Source organism: Pseudorasbora parva, chromosome 9 (genome assembly GCF_024679245.1).
Source record: "Pseudorasbora parva isolate DD20220531a chromosome 9, ASM2467924v1, whole genome shotgun sequence".
NCBI classification, from domain to species: Eukaryota; Metazoa; Chordata; class Actinopteri; order Cypriniformes; family Gobionidae; genus Pseudorasbora; species Pseudorasbora parva.
In genome coordinates, this window is record NC_090180.1 from 37,858,004 (window position 1) to 37,871,151 (window position 13,148).

Below are 13,148 nucleotides of genomic sequence, written 5' to 3' on the forward strand. Positions count from 1 at the left end.
CATAGACCTGCATACGCTCTCGGACTAAATATAAAATATCTTAAACTGTGTTCCGATGATGAACAGAGGTCTTACGGCTGTGGAACAACATTATGGTGAGTCATCAATGACATCAATTAAATTTTTGGGTAAACTAACCCTTTAAAAGAAGAACAAATATCTGCCAATGGGGTAAAAAATAAAATAAAATAAAAAAATCTACCTTTTTTTCCCCTTAGAATTTAGATTATTTTACTTAGCCTGGCAGATAATGTCCTGGTTTCACAAACAGGGTTTATATTAAGCCAGGATTACGCTCTAATTCAATTAGGACATTAAGAAGCTTTTATAAACGTGCCTTCAAAAAAACATTACTGATGTACTTCTTAAGACAAAACATATTCTGTAAGATTTGTCAGTGCAAGTTGCTTTTAGGTAAAACAGCTCAAACATGCATTTTAGTCTGGGACTAGTTTGAGCCTTGTCTGTGAAACCCGAGGATTTTGTCTTGTTTTAAATGGATAGTTAAGCCAAAAAGGAAAATTCTACTTTTTTATTATTATTATTATTATTATTGATTTTTACTCAATTGTTCATACAGAATTGTTCCAAACCTGTATGAATTTCTTTCTTCTGCTGAACACAAAGGAAGATATTTGGAAGAATGTTTGTAACTAAGCAGATCTCGTGATCTGCTTGGTTACAAACATCCTTCCAAATGTCTTCCTTTTTGTGCAGAACAAAGAAATTAATTCAGGTTTGGAACAACATGCACGTGACTAAATAATGACAGGATCTTAATTTTTGGGTGAACTATCCCTTTAAGCTTAAACTCACTTATCACTTTGTGATACATTTTTCAAGACTTAATATCTTAAGTACATTTCCTTCTCATGTATCTTGATTTATTTGTAATTTTTCAGAAAATCCCTTATTTTGTATTGTGTTTTCAATGTTTTCTTGCATTGTGTATTCAAAGGTGACTTAACTTCTATAGTCTGTGCCATTAATATGACCGGTATATAACAGTAGTTGATCTGATATAGAAAACTTGCTGTAAAAGACACTAATTCCTGCAACAGTGAATGCAACACATACTTTTAGTCTGATACATTTAAAAAAACAATAACGTGACATCAAACTTGTTTAACTAAAATCATTTGTTCATGTACTTGCGTAGAGTATGCTTTGGCCCTGAATGCAGACCTCATGTATTTTGTGCTCAGATAACTTTGCATCCCTTGGTTGGACTGTAAAAAATGGAAAGGATTAACTAACAACGGTCAAGGCAGAATAACCTTTATGGTTTGTGGTGTGCTCCCCTCCAGTGCTTGTCTGCATAGAAGTTTAGGTCTTTTTGTGCTGGTTTTTGTATTTTTCACATGGCAGGAACTTATTTTTAGCGGCAAAAAAGGTGAAGTAAATGTGATATATGAAGCCATACAAAGACTGTGAGAACAGAACAGTTATAACAGTACTACAAAACACAGGCAAGAGCTGACTGGCGTTCAGCCCATATAAGAGAGTAGCACACTTTACACAAGAGTGCTTTAGGGTTAGTGTGAGAGCGATGGAGGCTATAGTTTCCTCTCTCCTCATCAGATCAACACAAACCTGTAGTGAGAGAGAGAGAGAGAGAGAGAGAGAGAGAGAGAGAGAGAGAGAGAGAGAGAGAGAGAGAGAGAGAGAGAGAGAGAGGAGAGAGAGAGAGAGAGAGAGAGAGAGAGAGAGTGAGAGAGAGAGAGAGAGAGAGAGAGAGAGAGAGAGAGAGAGAGAGTGAGAGAGAGAGAGAGAGAGAGAGTGAGAGAGAGAGAGTGAGAGAGAGAGAGAGGGTAATTTAAGTTAATTATTTGAACAGTGCAGGACATCTTTACATTATCTGCTATGTGGACAGTTTAAATCACATTAAAGCTACACTGTAACTTTTACATCCACTAGAGGGCACCTATTCAAACAAAGGCGTAGTTTGATGACGCAAAGTTGCAGCTCAAAATCTTGGGACATGTGGTCTTCACCTTACAGCCGGTGAAAAAGAATCAGGATAAGACTCGAGTAGAAATCATACTGATGGATGCGATTATTAACATTACTGTAGTATGAAGCAGAGCAGGACCGAGTGTTGAGGAGCTGAGCAGGCCGCTGGAGCGATTGTTGTGGAACACACGGCTCGCAAACAGCGGGACTTTTATTATGACGGGACAAAGTCACCGGTGCCATTTCCGCTTTTCCGGTCATGAGTATGAGGTAACGTAGCTCTGTTTATCATATCAGATACATTTAAGTGTGTTTAAAATGATGTTATGACGTTACTCTGTGCGTTCGCTCAGCGGCTGCTGTGACACGTTGCTAAGAGTAAAGCTTCTGCTTCGGAAACCGAGGGTAACGCAGATATTATATAACGCAATTGACAGGCGACTCCCTCAGACATCCCGGCTCCTTGGTTAAAATAGCAATTTTCTCAGATTTTAGAAATAGTTGGAAACATTTGAGATACTGTAGAAACTCAACTGAACAAAATATATAACACTGGCCTAGTGGTCTTTGGATATTTTACTGCAAAAATCCTACATAGTGCACCTTTAAGAAAATACAGTTTTTTTTTTAACAATAAACCAATATATTGTGCAAACATTAGTGGTAGGACAGTGGCATTGTTCACCATTTTGAATAACTGTGTGGCAACATGTTATGGCAAAGCCAAATCATTTCTTACTATCAATGTTAAAAACAGTTGTGCTGCTTAACATTTTTGATACCGTTTTTATTTATTTTTTGTCTGATAAATAGAAAGATCTTAAGGACAATGTTTTTAAATAGTAATCTTATGTAACATCATTATAAATGTCTTTACTGTCACTTTTGTTCCTTGTTGTGTCATTGTTGAATAAAACTGTTCATTTATTCCAAAAAATGAAGAATCTTACTGACCCCAAAATCTTTTCCCTGTGTATGTTTTTTTCAATAAAGGCATTTTGAAATAGGCCGAATAATTTAAAATTCCATTTTTTGTGAATGCATTTAAAATAATTTAAGAAATAATCATGATTCACTGGTCAATAACATACCTCTAAAACATCAGTCCAAAAGTATACTTAGATCTTCAGAAAGTATTTATGTTAGTCTTAAAGGCATAGCGCTAAAGAAAAAAATGGTACTGTGCTTTAATAGTTATGTAAATTAGAATTCTGATGCACCACCCTTCACTAACAATATAAGAATTCCCTTAAAATCGGTATGGAACGGAAGTTGGGATGGTCTTTTCCTCCCTATTGTGACATACATCGAGTGAAATGGCCTTTCGAACATGAAGAAATGTAGGGCAAGACTTTATTGGATTGTTAAATGGTTGTGGTTTGCTATTGACCCTTTTCACAGACTGTGATTCCACTGTTTTGAACACTGTAATTGTAGTAAAGTTTTTCATATTTAATTTATTATAATTTTTTAGAATACATTTATAACGCTATACTTTGTGTTATATCACCATTGCAAGTTATAAAGTCAGAATTCTAAGATATAAACTCGCTATTGCCAGTTATGAAGTCACAAAAGCAAGTTTATATCTGAAACAATCTCAGAATTGTGAGTTTATATCCCACAATTGCAATATTATATTTTAGAAGTCTTTCAAAAAATTTCAAATTTTGATTTAATGGTGAATTTAAGGGAAAATATATATTATACTATGACCCTAATTCAGCATTTACAATACTGGTTTGCATAATACAATAACTGCTCCGGTCACTGTACCTTCACACTCAAACGCCTTCAGAATAGTGGTGTAACTTGGCCCCAACCAGGAAGTGTAGGTCCCCATAACACGAAGCAGCTTTTTGGTGGAATCGCTGAACAGCACATCAGGTTGCCCATAATTCACCGAGCTGAACAAAGAGAATCCTTCAGTGGCATTAGCAAATGCAGTCTAGAAGACAAAAATACATCAAATAAAATAAGAAAACAAGAAAATGCAATCAACTGGAATTTCTGGAACGCTAGGAGAAAAGCAAATAAAAGACAGGAGTGGGTGTTAGTTTGAAATATGTATATGCATCATTTGTTTCATTTTCAAATATTGGATGTTCTCTTTGCTCATATCTTGCAAGGTGCTTTGCTCAGTGTGTGTGTGTGTGTGTGTGTGTGTGTGTGTGTGTGTGTGTGTGTGTGTGTGTGTGTGTGTGTGTGTGTGTGTGTGTGTGTGTGTGTGTGTGTGTGTGTGTGTGGTGTGTGTGTGTGTGTGTGTGTGTGTGTGTGTGTGTGTGTGTGTGTGTGTTAGTCCTACTCTGGGCTTTTATAGCAGAGCTCAATGTAGTGTCATCCTCCCCTAATGACACACTGTAATGTAAGACGGTGTCTTGTGAAAATCAATGATCACCACAGGGCTCCGGCTGGATGTATTGAATGCATAAGTCAGCCTGATGTAATCTGTGTAATACTTGAGATGTTCAGAGATACCATTGTTAATATAGGTTTTGGCAGGGTTTATTTAATCATACATTGACTGCTAATGTGCAGGAACAACACTTACAATGAGATTTGCATGCTCTGTGTTGTACAAAAGGGATTTTTCTTTTTCTTTTTAACTGTTTTTATATTATTTCATGGATAATGTAATAAAAGTGAATCAAACCTGATATCCACAGACTATGTAATTGTCTGGCAGTACAAATGTCATTATATAATCCATGGCATTTCTACTCTTTGGAACGCAAAGGAATATTTTTAATGAAATCTGAGAGATTTCTGTCCCTCCATTGACAACTAGTGCTTCTTTAATGCTTCAAAAAGTTGATAAAGAGATCGTTAAATTAATCCATGGGAATCGAGCAGTTCTGAAGAGACATGAATGAAGAACAGATTGATCAGCAAACATAAACAGAAGCTCAACCGAACCTGCTTTGACGTGCAAGAAACTTCTTGCTCCAACTCAAATGTGATGCGTAACACGAGAATGAACCTTTGGTTCTCGCACGTCAAGCAAGCATGCTTGAGCTTCCGTTTACCACAACTGATATGTGTGTTGATGAATGTTTATATGTGGATAAAAGCTTCAATTTAAGCTGTTTAGCATATAAAATGATTATGTCTCTTCAGAAATTTGGACCAAACCGCTCAATTCATATGAATTATTTTTACGATCTCTTTATGAACTTTTTTACATGTCCAAGTGGTAGTTGTGTGGCTGTTAACGGAGCGACAGAAATTGCTCAGATTTCATTAAAAATATCTTAAAGGACAACTCCGGCGAATTCTTAAGTTTGTCTTGATCGACATTCTATAGAAGAAAAAAAAAAATGAACCAGAAAAGTTAATGCCCAGAGACCCCCCTCAGCTAAAACGGCAGCTTTGGGGGCATAAACGTAAAGGGTGTCTTTGTGCCTCTTAACAGACACAAAATGCAATTAAAATGTTTGTTCAACTCTTACATGACAACGAGATGTGTTTAGCCACTTAGGCATTGTTTAAATTCAAATTGTGTTTTAGACGGCTAGCTGTATCTCATGCTGAAGTCCCGTGGGAACTCAGCGGTAGCTGGAAAAAAGGCAGTCCGGTTGGGAGGAGTATCGTGTGTGTAAAGCATGATTATTTTATTACTGCACATCTTTCCTCAAGCCGTGTGTGCCCAAATGGAAGCATAAACAAAGTTTACATTACCTCCACAGTGGCTGCACCCGTCTTCAACCACGGAATGGCATTTTTCTTCAACCGGCCCGGCTCTGTTGTGTCTTTGTAAGTTAGTCAAGTGTTCGCTGAAAATTTTCACAATTTTCGGAAAGGCACAAACATGAACCATTTCTTCTTCACTTGTGAGCCCGATCGGATCATCACTCTAGTGATGTCTGGTCACGAACGAATCGTTCTTTTTAACCGGTTCTTTTTAGTGAACCGAGCGAACCAGTTCACCAAGTCGGACTGAATCTTTCTAAACAGTTCGCGTCTCAAATCAGCGCTGATCACACAAGTTACTTTAGTTACTCACTTTCTGACTTGAGTGACAGTCCCTCTGAATAGAAATAAACTAATGTCTTGAATTATATGTTGTAACTCCAACCGTTTACTGAACTGAGACACGTTTTGCTGAGAGATCTGATGATACTGAGCATGCGCGTGTAACTGAACGAGCAGCGGTCCTCGGATCAGCAGGACAGAATCGAAAACCATTTCTCTCGGACACGTTCGATACGGAGAACCGACGAGCCGATGAGCAGAGCCCCTTCATACACACGACGCTCTTCCCCACTGGACTGTTTTTCCAGCTACCGCAGGACTTCAGCGCGAGACACAGCTAGCCGGCTAAAACAGGTGAATTTAAACAATGGCTAAGTGGCTAAACGCATCTCGTTGTCATGTAAGGGCCCTGTTCATGTTGGACAGACATTTTAATTGCATTTTGTGTCTGTTAAGAGGCACAAAGATACTCTTTACGTCTATGTTAAGAAAAGCTGCCGTTTTAGCTCTGGGCATTAACTTTAATAACTCTGTGTTGCAAGCACCAATCTGGTTAGTTTTTTTTTCTCTATAGACTGTACTCACAATGATATAATGATCAAGATCAACTTAAAAATTCCCCGGAGTTGTCCTTTAATTTGTGTTCTGAAGATGAACGACATGTGGGTGAGTAAATTTTAACAGAATTTTCATTTTTGGGTGAACTATCCCTTTAAGCCCCCAAAAAATCCTGGATTTTCTAACTGTTCTCAGACTTTTGGACTCCAATGTGTGACTGTGTGGCCGCCTCTTCTGACCTGCACACGTTCCAAGAACTTGTAAACGCGGCATTTGTCCTCCAAACGTACTACTACAGCATTGGTTGGCACTTCAGCCAGGTGGCAGTGCTCATGTTGGAACAGGTTAGCTTCACTCCCATCAGGACACAAGAGCTTCAAGTCTTCCAGCTCCAGGTCCAGCGCCCAGGACTCCTGGTTCTTACCTTACATGAACAATAAGCCAAAGAGTTTTTTTTTACAGACAGTGATATTTCTAAAACAGGAAGCTTGATGGTATCCAACATTTGTCTGGATTAAAGTTTTAAATATAAAGTAAGAAAGCTTGTCACGCTAGCGTTTTAAAAACAAAAACAAAACTAAAACAATATATTTCTCTTAAAATAGCTATATTTCTCTTGAACTAGCATCTATAATCCCTGAACTTGGCAAACAGGGTTTATTGAAACTAAACAAGGCTTTCACAGATCCCAGCAGGCACACAAAGTGATGCATTGTTATGAAATACTGCCCCCCTGTGTCTGTCAGCCAGTGAAACATGAGACAGATCATGAAATGAAGGCCACAATTGTCCTCCTTCAGTCCCTTAAAAAAATTCCATTAAATAAGAAACCAACTTGAAATCCTTACTGCATCTGGACATTTTTGACCTCCTGTTTAATTAGCTCTTCTTACATTCTACATTACTTACCCTGCATGTTGTCAAAGACTGTAGTGTGCTTAACAAAAGCAACATCCCCGAGATTCTCTGCCACACACCTGCATGTTTAAAATTATAATAATGACACAATTATAAACTACTGTTCAAAAGTTCTGTTTTTATATATATATATATATATATATATATATATATATATATATATATATATATATATATATATATATATATATATATATATATATATATATATATATATATATATATATATATATATAAAGATTTTATTCAGCAAGGATGCATTAAATAGATTTTTTTTAAATAATGTATTGTAAAAAATTATTTATAATGTTTTAACTTAAGCAACCCAATCATTTTCAACTTATAATAATAAGAAAAAAGGTTTCATGAGCCCTAAATCAGCATATTAGAATGACTTCTTAAAGATTTGGTAACACAGATGACTAGAATAATGTCTTCTGAAAAAGGAGCTTTGCATATAAATATATAATAATAAACATATATAATAAAAAAACTGTTATTTTAAATGGTTTTTTTTATATATTATAGTTATAATATTTCACAATATTACTGTTTTTTGATTAACTAAATGGATCCTTGGTGAGTTTTCTTTCAAAAACATTTTAAAAAATGTTACTGACCCAGAACTTTTGATCGGTAGACAAAATAGGCATTTTGTTCTCAAGAAACCATTAAGTAAATCCAATGTTCTGGCTTTACAAAGCATATTCATATATTATATAATGGTTCCACTTGGACATATTCTCTCACATCTCTGATTATACAGCACCTAAGAGCTCCAGCCTCCCCGAAGTGCCGTTCCCGAGGGTTGTTGGCGCAGATGTGGCGGTCGTTCTCGTCACCAATGCAGGCCTCACACAGGTTCCTTGGGTTGTTTCCTTTGGGATCATGTTCTGGGTCCTTCACTCCTGGGACACAGCTGTAGCCAAAAAAATCCCCCACCGCTGTAAACCACAGGGAGAAAAATATGCCATTTTAAATTGCTGACAAAAGTCGCAATTAAAATCTCAATTTGCATTTGAACCGTACATAAACACTTTTATTCCAAACATTAAAACATTACTTTGTATGTTTGTGCAGCTCACTAATAGTTAAACCAGATGTTAAGTAGGCTACTTTGTAAACAGCTGTGGTGTTATCTATAACTATTAGTATAATGAAATAAAGCATGGTAACATCTCACCATGGGGAAAGTTGCACTGCTCATCCACACTGATCTGTGATGTGTTGACCAGGAAGCCGATTGGGACAGTCCAGCCCACTGTAGTCCGCATGCCTGGGTGACAGGAGCTGCGCTCGTGCATCTCCAGCAGTGACAGATCACTCGATGATGTCCGAGCCAGAGCAACCACGTAATAATTAATGCCATCTGTATCAGGCACAAAACATCAGAAACATCAGACGAAAACATTTTATTCAGTGTTGGCCTATTACAAGTAGCACGAGTTATGTAATCAGATTACTTTTTTCAAGTAACTAGTAAAGTAATGCATTACAGTAAATTTACAACCAAATATCTGCGTTCCCATTTATTGACTGATAGCAAGAAATCGGAAACATGATGGTTATTGTGCATCTACTGTACAGGCATAAATTTGCATTTCTTCAACTTGAGGCTGATTCGTTTCACTTTTGGTGCCTTTACATTTAGAACTTTTTTTGTGTTATTAAAAAACAAACAAGCAAGCCCAGCCCAGCTGTAAGAAAAAGTAACGCATAAGTAACTTAGTGCATTACTTTCCATAAAAAGTAACTAAGTTACTTTTTACATTACTTTTTACAAGTTACTTTTAAGTAACTAAGTTACTTTTTAAGGAGTAATGCAATATTGTATGGAAGCTTGCTTCCTCCACAAAATAAAAAATAAATAAAAAAGGTAATCGTTGCATCTTTTTATCTCACAAATCTTTTTTTCTCAGAATTGCGAGTTTATATCTCGCAATTTTGACTTTATAACACGCAATTGCTAGATATAAACACAATTCTGAGAGAAAAAAAGATTTGGACTTTCCTCCTCAGAATCAGACTTTATAACTCGCAATTGTTTATATTTAAAAAGTCATGATTATAATTATGCTTGAGTTTATAACACATAATTCTGAGAAAAGTCAGAATTGCAAGTTACAAAGTCAGAATTGTGTCATATAAAGTCATAATTGTGTGATATAATGTCAGAATTGCGAGTTCTCACAAAACTCGCCATTCTGAGAAATTTTGGGGGGAATTTCCCCCTCAGACTTTATAACAGGCGAGAAAAAAGAATTGTGAGAAAAAAAAAGTCTAAATTGCAAGTTTATATCTCACAATTCTGACTTTATATCTCGCATTTGCAAGTTTATATCACGCAATTCTGAGAAAAAAAGACAATTGTGAGATAAAAGGTCGCAATTATCTTTAAAAAACTTCTGTATTCTGTGGTGGAAACAAGCTTCCATAATATTGTAACACATTACTTTCTAACTTTCCCCAACAATGATTTTATCAAATTTTTGGCTGGTGTTTAAATACTCACCCACACCGTTATAAGACTCTCCCACAGCTACATCTAAGCCATAGCAAAATCCAGCTGTGTAGATCTCATCAGCATACATAGTCGAGGCATCTGCAGTGCCATTCTGTTTGCATCACAGACAAATTATCCTAAACCATTTATGAACCAATTTCCAAACATTGTAAAACATTTTGTACGATTGAATTATCAGTTGAGAAGGCAAGTGAGTAAATCAAAAAGGAGGGGTAGAAATTAGCACAATTTTAAGGTTCAATCTGAAATCTATGAGCCTTGTAATATTACAGTCATTTTCTTGAACCATTTCTAATTTGATCTTGGGAAACAATTTCCTACAACCTTAATTTGCTTCATGCAGTCAGTGGGACTTTGGCCCCTCACACATAGTAGTTGTCCACGGAGGTTTCTGGCTGTAGCATTCCCAGCTAGATCCAAACACTTCTGCTCTTCGGCATCAGAAACTGTGCACCATCTGACTGCAACGACAAGACAATTTCATTCAAAATGTATACTTTTCCAAATGAGAGAAAAACATATAAACTACAAACTATATTTCAGGATAATGATTTGTTCATTGTTCACACTAACAGTCAAGATATTGCATACATAGTTTTTTTTTTTTTATATTATATAATTATATTATATATTAATAGTACAGTCAATAAAAAATGTTATTGAAATGAGTAGCAATGCATGCTGGACAATTTTCTTACACTTTTCCATGAATAAATAATAATTTATATTATTGTTATTTTGATATAAATAATTAAATGGTAGGTAGGCACAATTTATATTTCCTACAAAAATACTGTCAAGCATTTAAACATAATTTTTTAGATCAATATGTGTGAAACATAAATTAAGTTACGCTTGGCCAAATCTTTTCATATTGCTATATGAAGTTCCCCAAACAGTAAATCTCCTGTTTTCATTCTGATCCAGTGCAGAAAGCCAAAACAAGATGTTACATCCAGCCAATGTCACAACAAGATCAGAAAGATGAGAATATATAAATATAATACTTACTAATGTTGTTTTCAGTGGACATAGACACCAGAACAAGCAGGAACAGTACGACTGCAAGGTGTCCTCCAGGATGATCCATGCTGACTTTAAACAGTAACCTTCCAAATGGGCTCAGACTCACAGGGTGCTGTGGGAAGTAAAATTAAAAAAAAAGGGAAAAGACAGGGAAAAAAGGCTTGGGGCTCATATTGCTCCTTTTTAGGGTACCCAGAAGTCACAGAAACCAAGAGGGGAGGGAAAACTTTCCATTAGTTCTTTACTGAAGTTTCTCTGCTTTTTTTTTTCTTCTTCAGATCTAACATTGTTAGGTTATTTTCCACTTATCAGATCACGATGGGCATCTAGTGTTTCTTTCTTTAACCAATGGGACCTCATGGCATGCAAGCTTTTGCACACTTCACTGCACCTGGCAACGGGCAGGTCAGATCATTTCTGAGGTTATAATTAAGTAAGATACAATAGCTTTTTGTGGACAGCTTCTAAAGCCCCTCAAGATTAAACCAAAGGTCCTAAAGTAGCCAAGTTTGATTAGAGATATGGATGGAAGGGCAACAGGAGATTCTTTTGTGCCACTATGCAGTTGAGGAAGCATATAGGCCACTTGATACCTTCTCTGCATCCTAATTCTCATGTCACCTTCCCCATAATCAATGCTTCACTGAAGGAGACACGAGTCATCTAAGAGATAGGAGACAACATTTCAGAGCCAAAAACAAACCTACAAAGGTACATATGCATTGATGTCCACGTGGCCAAAACAAAACACGTGCACATACAAAAAAGGAATAACCAAACATAAAAATATTGATTAATTTTTTTAATCATATGCAAAAAATCTTTCATAGTTCACCGCCGTACAATACAGTATTTTATCAAGTAAAGTCAGTCTTCAAAGTGTTCATGCTACATAGCCTACTACAGTAATAATCTATTCTCGGTGTTGTTGCATGCAAAGAAAAAAAAGTGCATTTTCCCAAGAGGTGCAATTGCATTCCACACAACATTGACCCCCATGCCATAAATGCCCCAAAAATTGCACTGCAGTGTTCATACATCAATAATTATATTATACAAAAATCTATAATATTGAGTGGAACGGAATTGGCCACTTGAGAGCCGTCAGACGGCTTATCTCCCTGCCCTTCGGTGCCCCTGACTCCATATCCTTTTTTCCCCCATATAGAAAATGACATGGCCATTAATCAACAAGCTATTTTAGAACAAAAAAAAACCATCAGGCCACAAGTTCCTTGCCTCTTATCAAGGACATTTTCTTTCTTTAAGCAGATGTGTCTGTCTCTCTAACAGTTTGTAAATAGTAATATGTGATTACCCTTTTAGGTAAACTAATACATTGAATTGATGGGCAGTATATAGCATATACAACTATAAATTAATGGGTTATGTAAGACCAGGCTATACTATATGTGACCCTGGACCACAACACCAGTCATAAGTCACACAGGTATATTTGTGGCAACAGCCAACAATAGGCTATATTGTATGGATCAAAATTATAGATTTTTCCTTTATGACAAAAATCATTAGGATATTAAGTAAAGACCATGTCCATGAAGATATTGTCAATTTCCTACAGTAAATATATTTACAAAAATATATTATTATTAGTAATATGCATTGCATGGACTTCATTTGGACAACTTTAAAGGCGGTTTTCACAATATTTAGAGTATTTTTTTGGATATTTAGACAATATTTATTGCACCCTCAGATTCCAGATTTTTAAACAGCTGTATCTCAGCCAACTAATGTCCTATCCTAGCAAAAACTTTCAGGTGATACATCTCATTAAATACCCGTATGACTGCTTTTGTGGTCGAGGGTCACATAGCCTATGTACAATTTCTAGTTGGTTTTTTCCTAATTAGGCTACTATCCTGATGTTCGTCTTGGAAAGAAGCATCAATATGTAAATATTGCAATAAAATAGATTGCATTCACCACTATGGCTCACAGACAATCGACAACAATAGTTAAATAAATTATTAGTAGTATTTTTTTCTTTTTCATTAAAGTCTATTAGTGAACACTGACAAATTGTGTGTAGATGAAAAAAAATTATAGCTTCCTGAGCCTGAGCCAAGTGGTTGTGTTTGAAAGTTGTGCGCGGGATAGAAATGTGTCGTTACAAAATAATCAATGGCTGTTTTATGCTTCCTGGTACTCACAATCGGCGGACTGTGGTATCCCA

At 36.1% G+C, this 13,148-nt stretch overlaps 1 protein-coding gene across 1 annotated transcript; it reads right to left on the minus strand.

Annotated features, from left to right (window-relative positions):
• Positions 1 to 759: 759 nt before the first annotated feature.
• On the minus strand, positions 760 to 13,141 carry otomp (otolith matrix protein). Its single transcript, XM_067453269.1, has 11 exons — positions 13,126 to 13,141; positions 11,545 to 11,614; positions 10,937 to 11,063; positions 10,250 to 10,386; positions 9,914 to 10,016; positions 8,585 to 8,770; positions 8,171 to 8,345; positions 7,393 to 7,460; positions 6,723 to 6,907; positions 3,730 to 3,901; positions 760 to 1,593 (listed from the first exon to the last, which is right to left on the minus strand). Exons 3-11 carry the CDS (start codon positions 11,013 to 11,015, stop codon positions 1,583 to 1,585), a joined length of 1,116 nt encoding a protein of 371 aa, XP_067309370.1. The 5' UTR covers positions 11,016 to 11,063; positions 11,545 to 11,614; positions 13,126 to 13,141; the 3' UTR covers positions 760 to 1,582.
• Positions 13,142 to 13,148: the final 7 nt, after the last annotated feature.

Coding starts and splice junctions, on each gene's coding strand:
- otomp (XM_067453269.1), bottom strand. CDS start 11,015: ATGGATCATCCTGGAGGACACCTTGCAGTCGTACTGTTCCTGCTTGTT. Junction 10,017..10,249: donor ACTGCATGAAGCAAATTAAG/GTTGTAGGAAAT, acceptor TGATGCAAACAG/AATGGCACTGCAGATGCCTC. Junction 7,461..8,170: donor GGGGAGGCTGGAGCTCTTAG/GTGCTGTATAAT, acceptor TTAAACATGCAG/GTGTGTGGCAGAGAATCTCG.